The sequence below is a fragment of the Aspergillus bombycis genome (assembly GCF_001792695.1).
Source record: "Aspergillus bombycis strain NRRL26010 chromosome Unknown contig00024, whole genome shotgun sequence".
NCBI classification, from domain to species: Eukaryota; Fungi; Ascomycota; class Eurotiomycetes; order Eurotiales; family Aspergillaceae; genus Aspergillus; species Aspergillus bombycis.
Genome location: NW_019170026.1, coordinates 258,214 through 275,371, shown reverse-complemented (window position 1 = coordinate 275,371; position 17,158 = coordinate 258,214). Strand labels below are relative to the sequence as shown.

General features: G+C 48.5%; 6 protein-coding genes across 6 annotated transcripts; 1 reads left to right on the top strand and 5 right to left on the bottom strand.

Annotated features, from left to right (window-relative positions):
* Window positions 1–178: 178 nt before the first annotated feature.
* On the bottom strand, window positions 179–2,641 carry ABOM_003855 (uncharacterized protein; the record flags this gene model as incomplete). The annotated part of the gene is made up of 1 exon (XM_022530985.1): window positions 179–2,641. One exon carries the CDS (start codon window positions 2,639–2,641, stop codon window positions 179–181), a length of 2,463 nt encoding a protein of 820 aa, XP_022391048.1.
* Window positions 2,642–3,499: 858 nt separating this feature from the next.
* Window positions 3,500–5,555, bottom strand: ABOM_003854 (fungal specific transcription factor domain-containing protein; the record flags this gene model as incomplete). The annotated part of the gene is made up of 3 exons (XM_022530984.1): window positions 3,500–3,636; window positions 3,687–4,114; window positions 4,168–5,555. The coding sequence occupies 3 exons, from the start codon at window positions 5,553–5,555 to the stop codon at window positions 3,500–3,502; spliced, it is 1,953 nt and encodes a 650-aa protein (XP_022391049.1).
* Window positions 5,556–6,683: 1,128 nt separating this feature from the next.
* Window positions 6,684–7,514, top strand: ABOM_003853 (Mpv17/PMP22 family protein; the record flags this gene model as incomplete). The annotated part of the gene is made up of 1 exon (XM_022530983.1): window positions 6,684–7,514. The coding sequence occupies one exon, from the start codon at window positions 6,684–6,686 to the stop codon at window positions 7,512–7,514; it is 831 nt and encodes a 276-aa protein (XP_022391054.1).
* A 325-nt stretch (window positions 7,515–7,839) lies between these two features.
* ABOM_003852 (putative EF-hand calcium-binding domain protein) lies at window positions 7,840–8,698 on the bottom strand (the record flags this gene model as incomplete). Its single annotated transcript, XM_022530982.1, has 2 exons — window positions 7,840–8,579; window positions 8,638–8,698. 2 exons carry the CDS (start codon window positions 8,696–8,698, stop codon window positions 7,840–7,842), a joined length of 801 nt encoding a protein of 266 aa, XP_022391055.1.
* A 689-nt stretch (window positions 8,699–9,387) lies between these two features.
* ABOM_003851 (putative potassium/sodium P-type ATPase) lies at window positions 9,388–12,940 on the bottom strand (the record flags this gene model as incomplete). The annotated part of the gene is made up of 5 exons (XM_022530981.1): window positions 9,388–10,227; window positions 10,283–12,209; window positions 12,307–12,401; window positions 12,531–12,612; window positions 12,669–12,940. The coding sequence occupies 5 exons, from the start codon at window positions 12,938–12,940 to the stop codon at window positions 9,388–9,390; spliced, it is 3,216 nt and encodes a 1,071-aa protein (XP_022391052.1).
* A 2,084-nt stretch (window positions 12,941–15,024) lies between these two features.
* ABOM_003850 (isopenicillin N synthase family dioxygenase) lies at window positions 15,025–16,210 on the bottom strand (the record flags this gene model as incomplete). The annotated part of the gene is made up of 5 exons (XM_022530980.1): window positions 15,025–15,228; window positions 15,336–15,430; window positions 15,483–15,857; window positions 15,939–16,124; window positions 16,174–16,210. The coding sequence occupies 5 exons, from the start codon at window positions 16,208–16,210 to the stop codon at window positions 15,025–15,027; spliced, it is 897 nt and encodes a 298-aa protein (XP_022391053.1).
* Window positions 16,211–17,158: the final 948 nt, after the last annotated feature.

The following is a 17,158-nucleotide window of genomic DNA, read 5'->3' as shown; positions in this document are numbered from 1 at the left end:
TATAAATTTGTTTCTAATAATACAGGCATAATTATAAATATTTATTTGTCAGGAAACTGTTGCTTGGCGAATGCCTATGGCCCAAGACATATATGCCGTTTAGCGTAACAGCGAGAAACGTGCGTGTGGGATGAAATGGAGTCTGTTGGGTGATGAGAAACGGTCTTTGGGGCTCTAGTTAAAAGAGCTGCTGTGACTTCCTAGCTAATCTTGCCATTAATTTCTGACGTTTTGTTTTAGCAATGGCGCCTTTATCCAACAGCAGATTGACAATATCCTTAAGCTCTTGATCTATGGCAATCGACAATGGTGTCTCGCCAAATTCATCCTTCGCATTGATATCAGCACCGTATAGAATGAGCATCTTAACAATATCCACGGCTTCAGAGGATTGGGGGCGTTCTTTCACCGCACAAATGGCAACCATCAGCGGTGTTAGACGTCTGTGATTCCTTGCCTCAATATCAGCGCCGTTTTCAAGCAGCAGCTTAACAATATCGTTAAGCCCTTTTGTTATAGCGATCGACAGTGGGCTCCGGCTATATTTATTCATTTTATTGATATCAGCACCCTTTAGAATCAGCATCTTAACAATATCATGTCTTTCAGCATATTCGTCTGTTGCCAATCGACTAATAGCAAGTACCAGCGGTGTTAGACCTTTTTCACTTCTTATCTCAATATCGGCGCCGTTTTCAAGCAGCAGCTTAACAATATTGTTAAGCCCTCTTGTTATAGCGATCGACAGTGGGCTCCGGCTATATTTATTCATTTTATTGATATCAGCACCCTTTAGAATCAGCATCTCAACAATATCATATCTTTCAGTATATTTGTCTGTTGCCAATCGACTAATAGCAAGCGCCAGCGGTGTTAGATCTTCTTTATTCTCTGTCTCAATATCGGCGCCGTTTTCAAGTAGCAGCTTAACAATATCGTTAAGCCCTCTTGTTATAGCGATCGACAGTGGGCTCCGGCCATAGTAAAATCTCATGTTAACATCAGCACCCTTATCAATTAGTGTTTGTGCGATAGATACTTGATTAGCCCTGATGGCATGAATCAGTGGTGTCCGATAATCGCTATCTCTGGTATTGATATCGGCGCCCTTGTCAATTAGTATCTTTATAATAGGCACATCAGCAGCATGGATAGCATGGATCAGTGGTGTCCAACCATGCTCACCCTCTGCGTTAATATTTGCACCTTTATCCAAAAGCAACTTGACTATAGCAGTGTGCCCATTCCGAGATGCCAAGGAAAGGGGCGTATCAATCCTCTGGTCATCCACCTCAGTGGTAGCGCCTCGCTTGAGCAGAATACTGACATAATTCTCAAGCCCGTTCTCAGCAGCCCAGGATAGTGGGGTCCGGCCATTGTAGACCTCATTCAAGCCTGCTCCGGGATTGTTCTGCGTGAGAAGGGACCATATATCAACGTATAAGCTCGGGCTATTCCAATCAATGATCTGCACAGGTTTGGAAATAGGGGAAAGATGGATTTGTGTAGGGATGTCGTATTCTTCGGAGTCTGTTGGCGGCTGGAAACGTGCCATGCGACCAGATTGGATACACATCCTTGTCATACGACGTTGGGATGTATTAAACTCTTTGAGATTAAGATGGCAAAAATCGTCACAGTAAACTCTCTTGAATCGCTCCAAGGTCAAGGAGGGGTCACGCACAAAGATGGCGACCGACGTAGAGCCACCATCGACTTTCTTGCACTGCAGAACAGCCAGCCCTAGACCAACGTGCTCCAAGGCTATGAGATAAAGGTCTAAATGAATCCCTCTGCCGCTTATAATCAAAGGGCTATTTGAAGTATCAAATGCCTCACAGGGGACAATATCGTGGGAGTCAGTGAAGGCAGCTGGAGATGTAGCAAGAAGTCCAGCGCGCGTATCTGGAGATTTCCAAGCAAAAAGACTGTGGTCTTCTGAGACCCGTAGAATTTCTTCCTGGAGTCTGATAAAGGCAGCTTCTCTTTCCCCATAGATCAGCGGCATATTGACACCAAATAGCCCCATTAAACAATAGGCGCGATCCTCCACTCTGGATGTCTGTCTTTCCGCTGCCCATGACATTCTCTGTGCGATGCTAAATGAATCAAGATTCTTCTCACCGGAAAGAATACTTTCGGGTATACGAGTGCATTGTGATATTCTTGTTCTAAGGCTTGCCTTATCACCTAACCTCTTCCAGTCCTTGTCGAAGAATAACATTTCCCGCGGAGCAATGAGCTCCTGCAGAGTCCATCCCCTAGTGAACCATCTACTCTGTTCAAAAGGTTTCTGAGGTATGTCAAAGAGATATGCATAACATATCGTGGCTTCTTGGTACCAGAGGAACATGGAATTAATCGCCTCTGATAGCTCTGCGCTGCTTGTTTTGTCAATGCAGCAAGTATCTATCCATACGTATTCGTACCCCATCCCATGCGCGATTGAGCAGCATTGTTCGATCTTTTCATATCCCGTCCTAGACTTTATGGTGGGATCATTGATGTCTTGCAAAGTAACCTCGTATGGACCCCAAGTATGGGACAGAATTGCATATGGCTGATTTTGGAGTTGCTCGTCCGTGAACTCTTCAATCTCGAAGGTGCGCATCTGGGACTTGGTAGTCTTCAGTAGACGCATGATTTGGGTTTGTTTGCAATATATCTTTGGTACTTTGACGGCAAGGGTCCGACGGAGTGCGTTGCGTTGTAGAGGCAAAATATTGTGTCTATATCATCGAGGACTGTTTTCGTACGGTCACGAGTGTTGCCAGGACTTGTGTCTGTCTGCACAAATTCTGACCAGCAGGTGTAGCGTCACTTGAAGAACAGAAGGATTCATAAGTCAATGGAAGACGCTGGATGGAAGAATTGCAAGAGGAGCTTCGGAAAGCGCAGAAGAAAAGTGAGTGCGGCGAGGCTGGATGTCACGGTACACGTCAACCCCTGGAGCCCCTCTTTTGTGCCCCGACCATGTTCATCTCAAAACCATTTGCGGTTCATTCACAACACCGCCGTGTAGTTCGGCATGGAGCGGCGATGTGAAAGCGGAGGAGAACTTATGAGGTCTACAATGTCTCACTATGCCTTTCATACTCTACTATTGCCTGGCCATTTTTGTGTAAGACCTCAAATACACCCCTGTTAAATAGTGTGCGGGAAAGCAAAGACGTGAGCCACCTTCACGCATTAAAACACACCCAGAAGTTTTGTATCTTGGCGGATTTGCATTGTCGCCCCCAGAGTCACCTCGGTACTAAATAGCCGGAAATGTAAGTCAAGGCGTCAGTTTCATGGCGATCGCAGCAAATAACTTGACGGCATCACCTGGTTGGTCCCGGTTTATTCGGGGGCTCGATTGACCCCCTTGCTGCAGAGAGCATCAGGCCGATTCGTTGAAGGTTGTGACATTAAATATACAAACAATCTGATTTTCTTATTTTGGAACCCATGGATGTCACTCGGTGATAGGCCGATGACATAGCAGAAAACGTGTTGATTATTCTTGGGCGAAGAAGCCAAATATAGTATCATCTGCAAAGAATAAATCCTCGGTCTCTAGGTTGAGCCAGGATGCGCCCCAAGTTTCCCCTTGCCCGAGAGTTTCTGTCGCAGGAGTGGGCTCGAATTGAACATCTGAAAAGCTATGAGTGTGATCCCTCAAGAAGCCGAAAGGCGTTACTCACCACTGGAAGCCAGCCCGCCTGTAGTACCTGGACAATCGAGGTCAATGCGCTGTACTACCTTTTCAATTCGACGCATTAGTGATTTGAGCAACCTCAGCGGCCCTTTCAATCCATGGCCGCATCCATTTTGGCATTCCAACAACGCAAGCCAAAAGAACCGGATTGCCTCAGTATATTCCTCACAATCTTGGTCAGTGTGCTGGAGCAGAACAAGAACTGCGCCATACATCGCGTATGAAATCCCGTATTGGGCGCGTCTAAGCGAAAATGCCTTTTTATACGCTGCAATGAGGTTTCGTATTTCAAGAGAGGCTTCGATACATCTTTTTTTTGATTCATATTGCAACTCTGGGATTGGAGTGAACTCGAAATGACCACGCCTAAGAAACGGTTGCTCAGCCAGAATGACCAAGGTCCAGTATGTTGTGCTGAGGCTTTAGTCATTAAATGATACGAAATTATTAGACATGGGAAGACATACTATAGTGTCATTTGGTGTGGTGGCGGTGTCTCATCCGTGTCTGGGTTAAACAGTAGATGCCCTGGAAGGGTCTCTCTCCAACGATCTAGTTGTGCTTTGACACTTTGTCTGCTTTGCACGAGAATATGCTCGGATGCCTTAGCATCGTTAGTCGAATAGAATGCGTTTACTATTGTTTCCGTAATAACGGAGAGCTGGAGTAAGCACTGAAACGTGCTCACAGCATATGACGGCCGACCTGGGTAAACTGGGACACTGGTGTCACCAAGTCGAGCTCGGGGATCGATGTACGGTCTCCACTCCTCCAATTCTTCGTAAGAATCGAGGAAATCCCGAGGTACATTGCTATAGCATTGCTGAAGCCCTGGAGGCCGGCCCAGGTAAAGGGATTGGAATTTGTCAGTAGCATATGCTCCCCAGTAGACCCTCCTTCTGACCTCCTTGTCCAAAGCTGAGAGCTTGGCATGTTCACCACTCTGAGAACACCTCTGATCCTCCAAATGATACCCGAGGTCAACGATCATCCTATATGCCATACCACAATATACCCAACTAGCGCTTTGCTTGCCGTATTGCAGTAGGCAAGCACCACAAGTCAGCAGCGCGACGACGGTGGGCAGAGTGGGTTTGTCTACGTAGTGGATGAGTAAGGATTTGAATCTCTCGTAGAACGACATGCCCATCGTTTGCGAGTCATCAGGGTCTGAGCGCAAAGATAGGCGATCACTGTATAGACTGCTTTGTAAATAGATAGCGTTCAAGAGCAGCTTGTTCATATAAGGCCCACTGTTGAAGAGGCTGTCCATGATCACCGGGCGGTATGTCAGAAGATACATAAAATGCAGCCGATTCCAATGAAGCTCTAGAAGATGCATTGCCATGTCTACAGGAACACCGTCAAAATCGATGTTCGCTGCAATATTAGGCGTCGAGTATATTATAGTCTCCTTCTGTTTGATAATTGCCGAGAAGGCAATGAGTCGATCCCGGGTGACGTTTTTCAAGAAGGCGTCTTCGTCAGTTTCTTTGGACTGGAAATTGGCCAAGGGAGCTTCCAGGTAACTAGGTAGCAGACTTGTAGCACCATAGACCTGTATTTGACGGCCCTCCAAAGAGCTGGGATCAGCACATGGCAGCCTGCTGACTTCATTTGGGCGGCCCGCTGCCGGTGTGCAGTCCCTAGGACACCTAGGCCCGAACTCGATATGATCTGAGGTCTCACAACGATGTATATCATCCGTGCTCGAAGCATCTTCTGCGGTGGTCCGTCCGCGAATCTGAGCTTTTAGCTCTTCAACCTGCTTTTGAAGCGATCTTATGTCCTCCTTTTTAGCTCTCACGACTGCTGTTCTTCCATCCTTTGGATATTCGCAATCCTGGTTCTTCATATGACACGCCCCGCACTTTGGATGCTGACCATCACATTTTACCTTATAATAAATGTCAGATGTGACTAGTGAAGTATCATCACCGAGATAGCCTTTTCCCCACAGGGAGATATCAGTTCAAGAAAGAAGCCATATCTTACCTTTCTCTGGCGGCAGCCTTTGCATGTACGGCAGGTGGCTCGGACCCGGGCTTGGCTTTGCCGCTGAGAGCTTTGTGATCTCATATTTTTGGACTAACTGCTCATGACTTCGGACTCTCAAATATCCGCAGGACGCACTTTAGAGTCTCCACCCTTGACTGCATAGCTTTGTGGAGTCGTCGGCGCGAGTAAGTGGGTCTTACCACAATTATGTAATTATCCTTTGCTGGTTGCGATGAACTACACAGTCTGTAGGCATTCTGATAGATGAGTTTGAACAATGAAGGGTGAACCAATTAAACTATCGAGCGTAGGAAGAGGTGAGACGGCTGGCTTTTGTTCTACAAAGCAGGATATTCTCCGTCTTGCAAACAGTGCAAAGCCCCACTGTGAACTCGTTGGGTTGAACGCCTCAGGCATCTCCGGCCCGTGTTGGATCGACGTCTGTCTACCGTTGCTTTGTTGTGCTTTTTGACTTGACTAAATGAAGAATAGATGGCTTTGAAGATGCTCATGAGGTATCCAGACTGTTGGGAACTCCAGGCCGTACAGCGAAATGGGTACCGTACCAATGATCATCTCGACTTTAACATAAGGCTACGCTTTGGACTCTGAGGATTTTCTAGGTTATGACACGCCCAGGTTGTGCTGCACTAATGTTTCATTGAACGTTTTCTTTAGAAAGGGATTGAAGGACTTCCTGGGCCTTCAGCAGCCATAATTAGTCTACATTTATGCGGTTTACTCATTTTCGAAACTGGATTCGCCCACCCTCATGTGTTCGGTCATTGACAGTTCCGACAACCCCAATATCTGTCGGAACTTTGAAGTTCCATAATTCGGATATCCAACATGCGGCCCTCTTAAGCACGAAAGCAATTCCATGAATCAAAAGTTTTGGTTGAAAAACTTTTCATCTTGCTGGATGGAATTGAGACAACTCATTTTATGCTACTAAACAGACCTCTGTTGCTCCTTATCACAAAACATGCGGATTGTCCGATTTCTTCATTCCCATTGGCACTCGGGATCTCATACTCAAGTCCGACAGTGTCGACATATTCAGTTAGCACGTTCCAGACATGATCGAAAACCAGCTTACTGGCACCACACACAAACCGTGGCATTCTGCACAAGGCAGAGACCCCCAAATCCAAACCCCAACGGAAGCCCGAGACCCAAAAGACCATGGGAACCAGCGTTAGCATTCCTCGACTGGTATTCGCACTCGCAAAGCCGCCGACCATACCTCATCCAGCTATGTCTCACGCCGGTAATATATTGCATTGGCGATTTCTCGGCGCAGATGATCGGAGATGACGATTTCGACCCCCGCCGCTCCTTACGAAGTATGATCGTCGGCCTTGTTATCGCTATTCCCAGCCGTGAATGGTTTCTGTTTCTCGGGCGACAATTCAACTACGCTCAATCTCCAACCCTATCCCTCTGCGCGAAAGTGGCTGCCAATCAGCTCTTCTATACCTCGTTGTTCAACGTGTATTTCTTTGCATTCCATGGACTTCTCTCCGGCGAGGGACTCATGGGTGCCGTCGAACGCGTGAAGAATACTGTGCCGACTAGTATACCCAGGAGCTTCCTCTACTGGCCTTTGGTCACGGCGTTCAATTTTACCTATGTGCAGCCTCAGTCTCGCTCGGTGGCTACATCCGTCTTTGCTGTCTTTTGGCAATCGTACTTGAGTTGGTTGAATAGTTCGGCGGAAAGGGGAACGGAGATGCGCATTTGCCAACCTGTCTCGTCTAATGTGGGTGAGGTGGAAGATCTTGATCGTCAGCTTTTATTGTTTGATGATGACTAAGCATTTGCTTCTTTTTGTTGGTTTTATGCTTTAGTGCCTGTTCCGTGGGTCTCGTGTTGGCACAGCAAATTAAGGGAGGTTAATATACGTATTTCCGTTTGCTTTCGCTATCTATGGCTCCAGGCTGCGACAATGGAATACGTCGTTGGATGACTTATCTCTCTCATTGTCCCCCAGCTGTACCATTACTAGTAGTTTAGTGGTTGCCCGTTTCCACTGTCTACAACTGACCTTGTATTTCTCTAAAGATCCAAAATATAATATCCAACATCTATGGAAGACTGCATGGTTCCACCTCCCCGTCAAAAAGCCCCCACGCAGAGACCTAAACAACAAGACTGCCCTCCTGCAGCACCCACCTGACCAACTCCGCCAAACGATCACTAACCACCGACGAACGAGGAATATCATGCCCGCCCCCATGATCAAAAACCCTCCTGCTAGTCTCCTCACAAACGCCTGACAGCTGCACGCCCGCCACAAACCTCGGATCCTTCCGTCCATACACATGCACCGTCGGAACCCCGATCTTCACGGCACCATTCGCAGATCGCTCAATCTCACCCCGAATCCTGTCCTCATCAATCACCTCCCCAGCATCGTCACCACCACTCCATCTGTCTGCGCCCTTAGCCAGGATCGAGGCCGAATCGGCCTGAATGGATAATTTCTTGCGGGACTCTGTGTCCCGGGCTCGCATGTCCGGGGTGATGTCGTACCCCAGTTCCTCGAGGAGGGGGAGTGGGGTACCGCCGCAGATGAAGATGGCCGCTTTGAAAGGCGGAGGGGTGTGTGGTGTTTCATGGGCGTGCAGGAGGAGGGTTAAGGCTGCGAGGCTGCAGCCTTGCGAGAAAGCCAATACGGCGTCGTAGGGCCCTTTCTTGGCGATGAGGTCTAGGAGCCAGGCTCGGGCGTCGTAGAGATCCGAGGGGGAGTCATTGCGCCAGAAGGTGTAGTAGGGGGGTTCGTAAAAGAGGTCGATTCCCGACGCGGCGGTGGTGGTGTAGGGGGCGTCGATAAAGTCGAAGGTTATGGGGAGGTCTTCGAGGCGGGAGCGGAAGGAGGCTGTTTTGCATTTGGTTTGTTATGTTCTTCTTGTGGTGTGGGGGTCGGGGCTACAGACTGGTTTGGGATCTGAAGATCTGGGCGCTGGTACCTCGGCCGTGGAGACAGAGGATGCGCATTTTGCGAGGATGGATGGTGTTTGAGGTTTTCAGAGAATTGAGAGGATTGAGAGAGATTGCGTAAAGTGAGGGGTGAGATTTGGTCTGTTTCTCAGGTCAGCACTCATGCAGCATTGACCCCACCAGAGCTGCAGGGTACCGTCAGTGTTGAGGTCGTATACGTCTCCTCCGTGCACGCTCGGACTGGTAGGACAATTTGTACGAAGTGGAGGAAACTCCGATCACTGTACTACGTCGTTTTATGCTTCCTTCACATTGATCTACAATAGTCGTCTAATGCGTTGTACTCCTGGACGCTTTCTCGTATGATCAGCCTGATCGGTGGCCTAAGGTTCTGGCCCCCGATTAGCGCCCGATTTCCACGCGGTAATGGGACGCCGAGGCAATCAAGTTAGGGTTCCTGTAGTTTTGCGATGGCGGGATAGCAAGTGTTTCCATTCTGGTCGCACAAACAGTAATGTGCTGATAGCAATGAGTGAGTGGCTGTACTAAGTGTACTAGCTAGGGTTGGGCTTAAATCATAGGGGCACCACTAAAGCGAGGAAAACAACAGGACCGTACGCAAGAAACAAAAGACAGGCGTGTTGAACACCTGAGTAGGTCTCAAGATGTGAGAACAAAAAAGTCCCATGGTTGAACATAAGGCAGCCTCCACCGAAACTTTCGTCCCCTAGGAGACCCTTCCACAACTACTTCATCTCTACGCTGGCATCAACACTAGCGTTGGCACTCAGAGTCAGGACCGGTGATGCAAGACCCGCCCTGGTCTCAGCATCTTCCAGAGTGAGAGTGGCATTCTTGCCGCTGCCGATACCGAAGGCTCGCTTCGTCGCTTTCCAGATCTCCACCATCGCTAGGTACACCACAACGCACCCGAATACAACGCCCCACTCCCAACCAATTGCTTGATGCTTGAAAACAATCCGGTTTACTGCCGGTAAGTAGATCACCGGGAAAGCGATGATAAACCCAGCGACAACGGCCCAGAATAAGAACCGGTTGCGCCAGATGGAATGAAACACAGACAATTTGCCGGGATATCTGCCCGGATCTAGGTTGAATAATGATCGTGAAAAGTGCTTCACCTCCCAGGCAGTGACGAGAAGTAGGAAGGTCAGAGTTGCATATGTTGTCGCTCGCGCCCGGAAGACGACCCGACAACTTTCATTCCACGATTCGTTACAGTCGTGCCCCATAGAAGAGGTGCCATTGCCGTTTCCATAGATAACACATACAAAGGCCACAAGACACAGTGAGCCCATGCACGTTCCATATATCATTTTGTCGGTGATGAGTTCCCGGGTAAACACCCCTACCTTTAAGTCATGAGGGGGGCGATACATGATATCGGGCTGAGCCTCCTCAAGCCCCAGACCTATCGCAAGAAATGACGAGGTGACTAGGTTAGCCCACAGAATCTCGAGCGGAGAGAGGGGGAATATAGAGTTCCCCTCTGCATCTTTGAATGCCAGAGCGACGAGTAGGAGGACGACCTGTGCGATATTTGAGATGAGTAGGTGCATTAGAAACTGGGAGGGCAGTTAGCGAAGGTCATAAAAACTCTGAAATAACGCCATCGTGTACCTTTTGAATATTATCAAAAAGCCTTCTTCCCTCTTCGACCGCTTTTACAATGGATGAGAAATTATCATCGGTCAAAACCATATCGGCAGCTTCCTTGGCCACGTCACTGCCATTCATTCCCATCGCTATACCCACATCGGCGCGCTTTAAAGCCGGTGAATCATTGACTCCATCACCAGTCATGACGCAGAACGCGCTACGCCGATGCATTGCCTCCACCATTCGGACCTTTGTCGTTGGACTGCATCGCGCAATGACGAGCGGTAACTGCTCGATAGCATCTATCTCAATGTCGGACAGCCGATCGAAATCCTCGGCTGCCATCACCAATCGGCTGGATTTGGCACCCATAATGGGGTCCAGTATACCAACTTCCGAGGCAATAGCTGTTGCTGTCCGAATGTGGTCACCAGTCAACATGTGTACAGCGATGCCTGCCATTTGGCATCTCCGTACCGCTGCTGCAGTCTCAACACGTGGGGGATCATATAGTCCCACGAGTCCGCCAAAGGCCAGATTTGATTCAGCTGTGCTACGCGAGGATACATCAGAGTCATTATCAATAGGGACTCGTTTGTAAGCGACGCATAGAACACGCAGCCCCTCTCCGGCCATTCTGTCTGCAGTCTGTTGAATAGAAGACTGCTCTATCTCGCTGCTATTCAATCTAGGGATAACTGCCTCTGGAGCTCCCTTCATATAAACCTCGTTCACACTCATTTCAGGGTTACGGTAAACTACCGTCATCCGCTTGATAGAAGAGTCAAATGGGTATTCCGTATGGAGTTGTAAACTGCTGTTCTGGAGTATGCTTGGCTTTCCGAGGCCAAATCGCATCGCGAGGACTTGAAGGGCGATTTCAGTTGGCTCCCCGACGGCAGTCCACCTCATCTGTGCACCATGTCCAGGCTCCGTTTCTGACGACATTGACTGCGGCTGTTTGTGTACAGACGAAAGGTTGCATAGTGAAATAGTATTCAAGAAAATATTCAGTGCTTGGTTACCCTGCATTGTGTCCGGTTGCCAGTCAACTTCGTCAATTTGAACCAACCCGCTCGTCGGGTCATACGGGTTGGTTGTTTGGCTGATGGTAACAGTACCGGCACGTGGGATCCAGGCAGTTCGTGCAATCATTTTGCCTTGTGTGAGGGTGCCAGTTTTATCGGAGCATATATTTGTCACCCCGCCAACAGCCTCAAGGCATTGTAGCTTACGCACGATGACATTTCCCTTAGCCATTGCCTTTGTACCCACCGCGACAGTAATGGTAAGCACCGCAATCAAGGACTCAGGTACGACTGCTACTGCAACACATATACCGTAGATTAAGACTTCTCCCTGGACGTCGAACTTATTGACAGAGAAGACAATGATGGCGAGAAGTACCGCAAGGCCAAAAAGGAGAAGCGCGAACTTGCTCAGCTTCACTTGCAATGGAGTGCCGACGAGTCCTAGAACGTTTTTGGTCGTAGACTTTACATTCTGGAACGCTCGAACGAACGGGTTAGTGCTTCCCAGATCTCTTTTGTCTTGAAGTAGCTGAGCTATTTTGCCGACTTCCGTCATCATTCCCGTAGCAGTGACGAATCCTGTAGCTCGGCCCTGTGTGGTGCTGCACCCAGAATATGCCATGTTTGTTCTGTCACCAAGCGGTACACCATGCGAGGTCAGCGTGATATGTGGTGTCTTGGTCACCGGCAAGGATTCGCCAGTCAATAATGCCTCGTCCATTGAGACATTCATACCATCGAGTAGTCTCATATCCGCAGGGACGATATCACCAACCGCTAGTTGCACGATATCGCCAACTACCAGAGATTCGGCCTTTACAGAGGAAACCTGGCCATCGCGCAGAACCTTGCATACAGGCGCGGATAGTCTGTGCAGAGACATAATTGTCTTTTCTGCCCGGTAGTCTTGTACAAATCTAGATGAACGGACATTAGCTGAAGAAATCACCCAGTTGTAAGTTTTTAACATTGCGAATGATGATCGCAGAAGGGAGGAGAAATATAGAAGCATACCCGACAATAATATTGAGGAGAATGACTGCAGTTATCACTCCTCCTTCAATGTAGTCATCGATACCGAAGGATATCGCCATGGTGATCAAAAGAACCTATGCTTTGCGGTTAGAGGAGCGGAAACGTGCGTCCTACATCGGAGATGCAGAAGATCATAGGTATCTAGGCGGGCATCATACTAAGGTCAAACTATTGGAAACTTGCCTCAGCAGTATTTTCCATACGGATAAACCTTCCATTTCTCGGACTCTGTTGGGGCCATCTCGCTGTAGGCGAGTGGCCGAGTCAGCGGTGGAGAGGCCATGTCTTATGCCCAGTTAGTATGTGATCTGACGTCCTTGTTAAATATATTGGAAACCTACCGAGCATCAACGTCAAGAAGGACAGCCAAGTGCTCTGGGTCGATGGTGTGAGCATACTGTAACGAGCTGCGAAAGTCTTCTTCGCGAGAGGAGCTATGTGTTGCAAATTTCAATGATGTCGGATCCTGCGCTAGTGACCGACTTTCAATCTCGGGACCTGACTTTACATCATTGGGGTGGTAATTTGGTTGCGAGTTAGATTCCTTCTGATAAGGACATATAGGAGGCTCCGTCGATTCTTCGACATCGGGTGCAGATGTTTCAATGCCCATTCAAAAGAGTAGATGCAAATAAAGGGAGAATATTTGCCCTGGAGCTCACTAGGAAATGCTAGACTAGGATGGGATGGATGGGAGCGGAAGTGGCTGAAGGGGAAAGAGGACGATCGAAGAGGACGGCAATCCGCACCAGACAGTTTCCCAGAGATATTGGGAGAACCACTTATACCCCAGCTTTCACTGCGGGAAGACAAGGTACAAGGCGGAGGGCAGTGAGGGGTTATCTTTGCAGTCCTGACATATTATTGGGAACCAGACATTAGTATCTTGGCCGATTTCATTGAGCTTTGCGAATCCCCAACTTGAACAGATCTCGACCACGGAGCCTTGGACTCGGGGAGCGCTAATGGCTTGGAAGGTGGTCTGGGCATAATGAGATTGGAGGACAACTCATCCGGGGGATCTTGGGGCGAAGGGGATCGTGCATGGTGATTCGTCGCGGTTGTCGAGAACGAATCCTAGAACAAGTCGTGACGCGAGCAAAAAGTCCTGGGGCCACGTGAGCGGGTGTTACTTGCGACGGTTTATGAATTATACCACCGTGTATTATAGCAAAAATCAGTCAATAAAGCATCCTTGATCCACCATAAAGCTCTCGGCATCGTGGCTGAGCCGTCGATCTTTGCTGACTGTCTACTGCTAATTTTCTGACGTGCAAAACACTTCTTTGTATCTATTTCTCTGGCGATGACGTTTTTCCCGGCAGTACGAAAATATATTACTGATCGATGGGCCTAGAACGTTAATAAGCGTTGTACGTCGCTTATATTTGCATTTCCCGTGCTAGCCTGTACTGGTTGACTGTGTCTAGAGTGCTTCTTCAATCCGTGACGACTTTGATACAGACAATTTTATTTCCTAAACAGGAAATACCTTTTGCTTCATCTCAGGGAACGTGGATTGTCGGGAGGGGATAGACTGCGGAAACGAATATGTTGCCAAGCCTCAATGGCCAGCTGACTACCTCAGCTGGCATGACTGTCAACTTAGTACTGCACTATACTACGAAGCGAGATGAAGCCAGAACGTGTTCACCTACTAGCGTGTCGCTCTCTTTTCCTCGATGATGGGGAATTGTCCCAATCATTGTGGATATCCCAGACAGCCCTTTGCTTTGGCCTGTTACATGATCGAGCTCACTACCCCGTCGGCCACCATGAGTATCTCTCGCTTTTCATTCGCGCCGCCTGGGGCCGTCTGTGGACACCTCCTCCGGTGGTTGATATATGCAGGGAGTTATCACAGAAGAGGGTGTCATAATGCAGTTCCATCAAACTAAAGGAAGTGACCGATTTCCCGCTGATGTGTCGGCCTGAGATGAAGGAGAGCCGCACATTGCTGCTGCTTTCCCAGCTCATTGAGCTCCTCCTGATCAATTCCAGCAATGGTCGTCTATCCATCTTCCAGCAGCGACAGGGGACCGGCAAGCTCTTGCCCCTTCCCAGGGGTCATGAATTCGGCAGCGTTGATAGGAAACCCCAGTTCGGGCTCTTTCACCGCAGCTTGTAATCTGGCCCCCTCCGCTGGCCAGGGTGTACAGACATACTTCGTCTTCCATGCCTTATCGTCTTCGAATTTCTCTTGACCTTTCCAAGTCGCGCTGTCGTGCTTCCTCAAACTGCTGTGTTCACAGGTTGGAGTTTTGCCCGACCAGACGATGAGACACGGGTTTTTTGGTGATTTGATTGCTAAGATTGTATGACAGTGGAAGATGCTGATGTGAAAACAAGTCAGAAGTCTTTGGAAGCTGGGTGGTGGCATCACTGGTATGGGGTTCTGAACACTATGGGAATAAGGGCGGGTTGGAGCCTTCCTTGTAACCCATGTTGGATCACACAATCCTCCTCGATAAAGCACAACCATTGCCATTATGGCCACATAAATTAACGTTATATTCCGCTTCAGACATCTTATTTTTCAATTTATTGATATGACATGCTCCAACCAACTTCAATACAGTCACTCTACACATTCTACGACAGATGCATGTATGACAGTATGTGCCAATAGAGACATTGTCATTGGCGGGCAGCTTTTTGCTGAGCCGACAACTCCTAGCTCTCCTGACAGTGTAGCCCTCAGACAGAAGGGACTTCTCGAAGATCAGAAACTGCCTTTCCATTCGGTGTGCCATATGTATCCGCATATCGCCCGGCCATCCACTCACTCACCGTTATGGGTGGGTATTTAGGCCCCTCGCCGGCGCAGGTTGGGAGACAGTCGACGATGTAATCCGGATTACCAGACATGAAGAATGGAACGCTGAAGCGCTCCTTGCCGCTCTTGTTGATAACGCGATGAAGGTTAGATAGATAGCGATCATTGGTCCATCGCATCATCAAATTCCCTAGGTTCACGACATAGCGCCCGATACAGGGGTTACATCTACCCATTCCGACAAGACATTGTTCCAAACCTGCAGGCCACCCGTTGCGTCTTGGAGAAGCATGGTGATGGCACCGAAGTCAGAATGAGCGCCAATTCCTGCGCCAACTCAAGTCAGACAGAATCATGAGAAACGACGAGTGGGCCTTACCTCTCTCAATATCCGAGCTGTCAGGATCCTGTGGCGGATAGTGCAGAAGCCGAACGATAGCAATCGGATCTACGCAGAACGCGTCAAAGGCAGTTTCTTCTAGTCCCAGAGTCCGGGCTAACATTTTCAAAATGCCCATTGCAAGCGAGGTCATCGCGTCATAATACTCATTCATGACACTTCGGAATTTAGCAGGTTCGCTAACTTCCACAGGGTACTTATTCGGTCCCTGGGCAAATTTTTTCCCCATCATCTGTGGATCATCGACTGGAATGTGGTTACCTAAGAAGAAACCTTCCTTGAGGTCACCTTTGCCTCGCTTCTCGAAGTTCTGCGCCCGAAGGCGCTCATATCCGCGATTGTCGCCAGTGATATCTACATTATTTATAAGTTTGAGTTAGTATATGCCTGGAATGTCTTAAGGTATGACCTTCTATGGTGATCATGAGCACCTACCCTGGCTATACTTTTCTTTTATTGATGTTGGAAGGTCAAAGAACTCCTTGCTCTGCTGAAGAACAGATTCTTGGAGACATGCTGGAACGGCGTGATTGATGAGTTGGAAGAAACCAAACTCCTTGCAGGCGTCCCGCAACTGATTTATTAATTGGTCCTTTGCGGCACCCTCTGGGCCATAGAAGGCTGTGATCTTGATAAGTATATCATGCTTAGGATAATCGTGGATACTAACGTGCAAAGTCGATGACTGGTGGTTCTCTGACCTCCATTTCTGTTATGTCGCCGATACAATGTAAGCCACTACTGAGAGAGATGTGGAATGCTTTCGGCTGTAAAGCAGCTGGATGACCTGTGTTTAGGCGACACGCTGAGGCGGTTGAGGATGGCTCGTGATTATATGTCTGCAGCTACCTAGCATCTCCGGTATCTCTCGCGATATTTATAGGTTGATGATGATCGGCAGTCCCTTATCGTGAACATGTATATCTGCTCCAAGAGTCATGGACCGGGGCCACGAAACGTTCTACCGGATAAGCTCGTTCTGATAACGGCCTTATCACCTGACACCATTGAATTACGCCAGCCAGTCATCCTTAGAGGCTGACTAATTTGATGGTGGCTACTGGGAGGCAGTCAGTTGGCGTCGGGCGAAGCTGATTTGTTATAGCCACCAACTCATAGTCCGTACATGAAGCTTGTATGCGGGGTAACCTAGTACTACTACTAAGTAGTAACTAGTGTATTACTTCCAGCAAGTGCCGTTGTGACAGGTCGGTTCTCCCCGTTGTCCAAGTGGGTCACTCCCAAGTTAGGCCATGGGAGTGATTTGCAAATCATGCCCCAAAGTGTCACTCATGTGCGATATCGCAACGACGATAGGCTCGCATACGGCCAGCGAAGACATGGCAATTGAAGCCATCGCTGGGAAGACTAGCTTCCCGCAGCGTACCAGAATTTCCATGGGTCATCCTGAATTAGCGTTCGCCTGTTTTATGGATTTCTATCCTTTCCAGGTTGGCTTTTGCTTCTCTCCCCTCACGTCGAATACGGGGATTGTACCTTCGTTTACGCCAAGAAACATCACGGCAGTGACGTACGAAAATATCTGTAATAGTGGAGAGGTATATACATTCTCTAAAAATTAAATATCAAAAACGCAATACACCGCTATTGAATAAAACAACGAACAAGCTTTACTGATTTCCTGGGTCCACCGT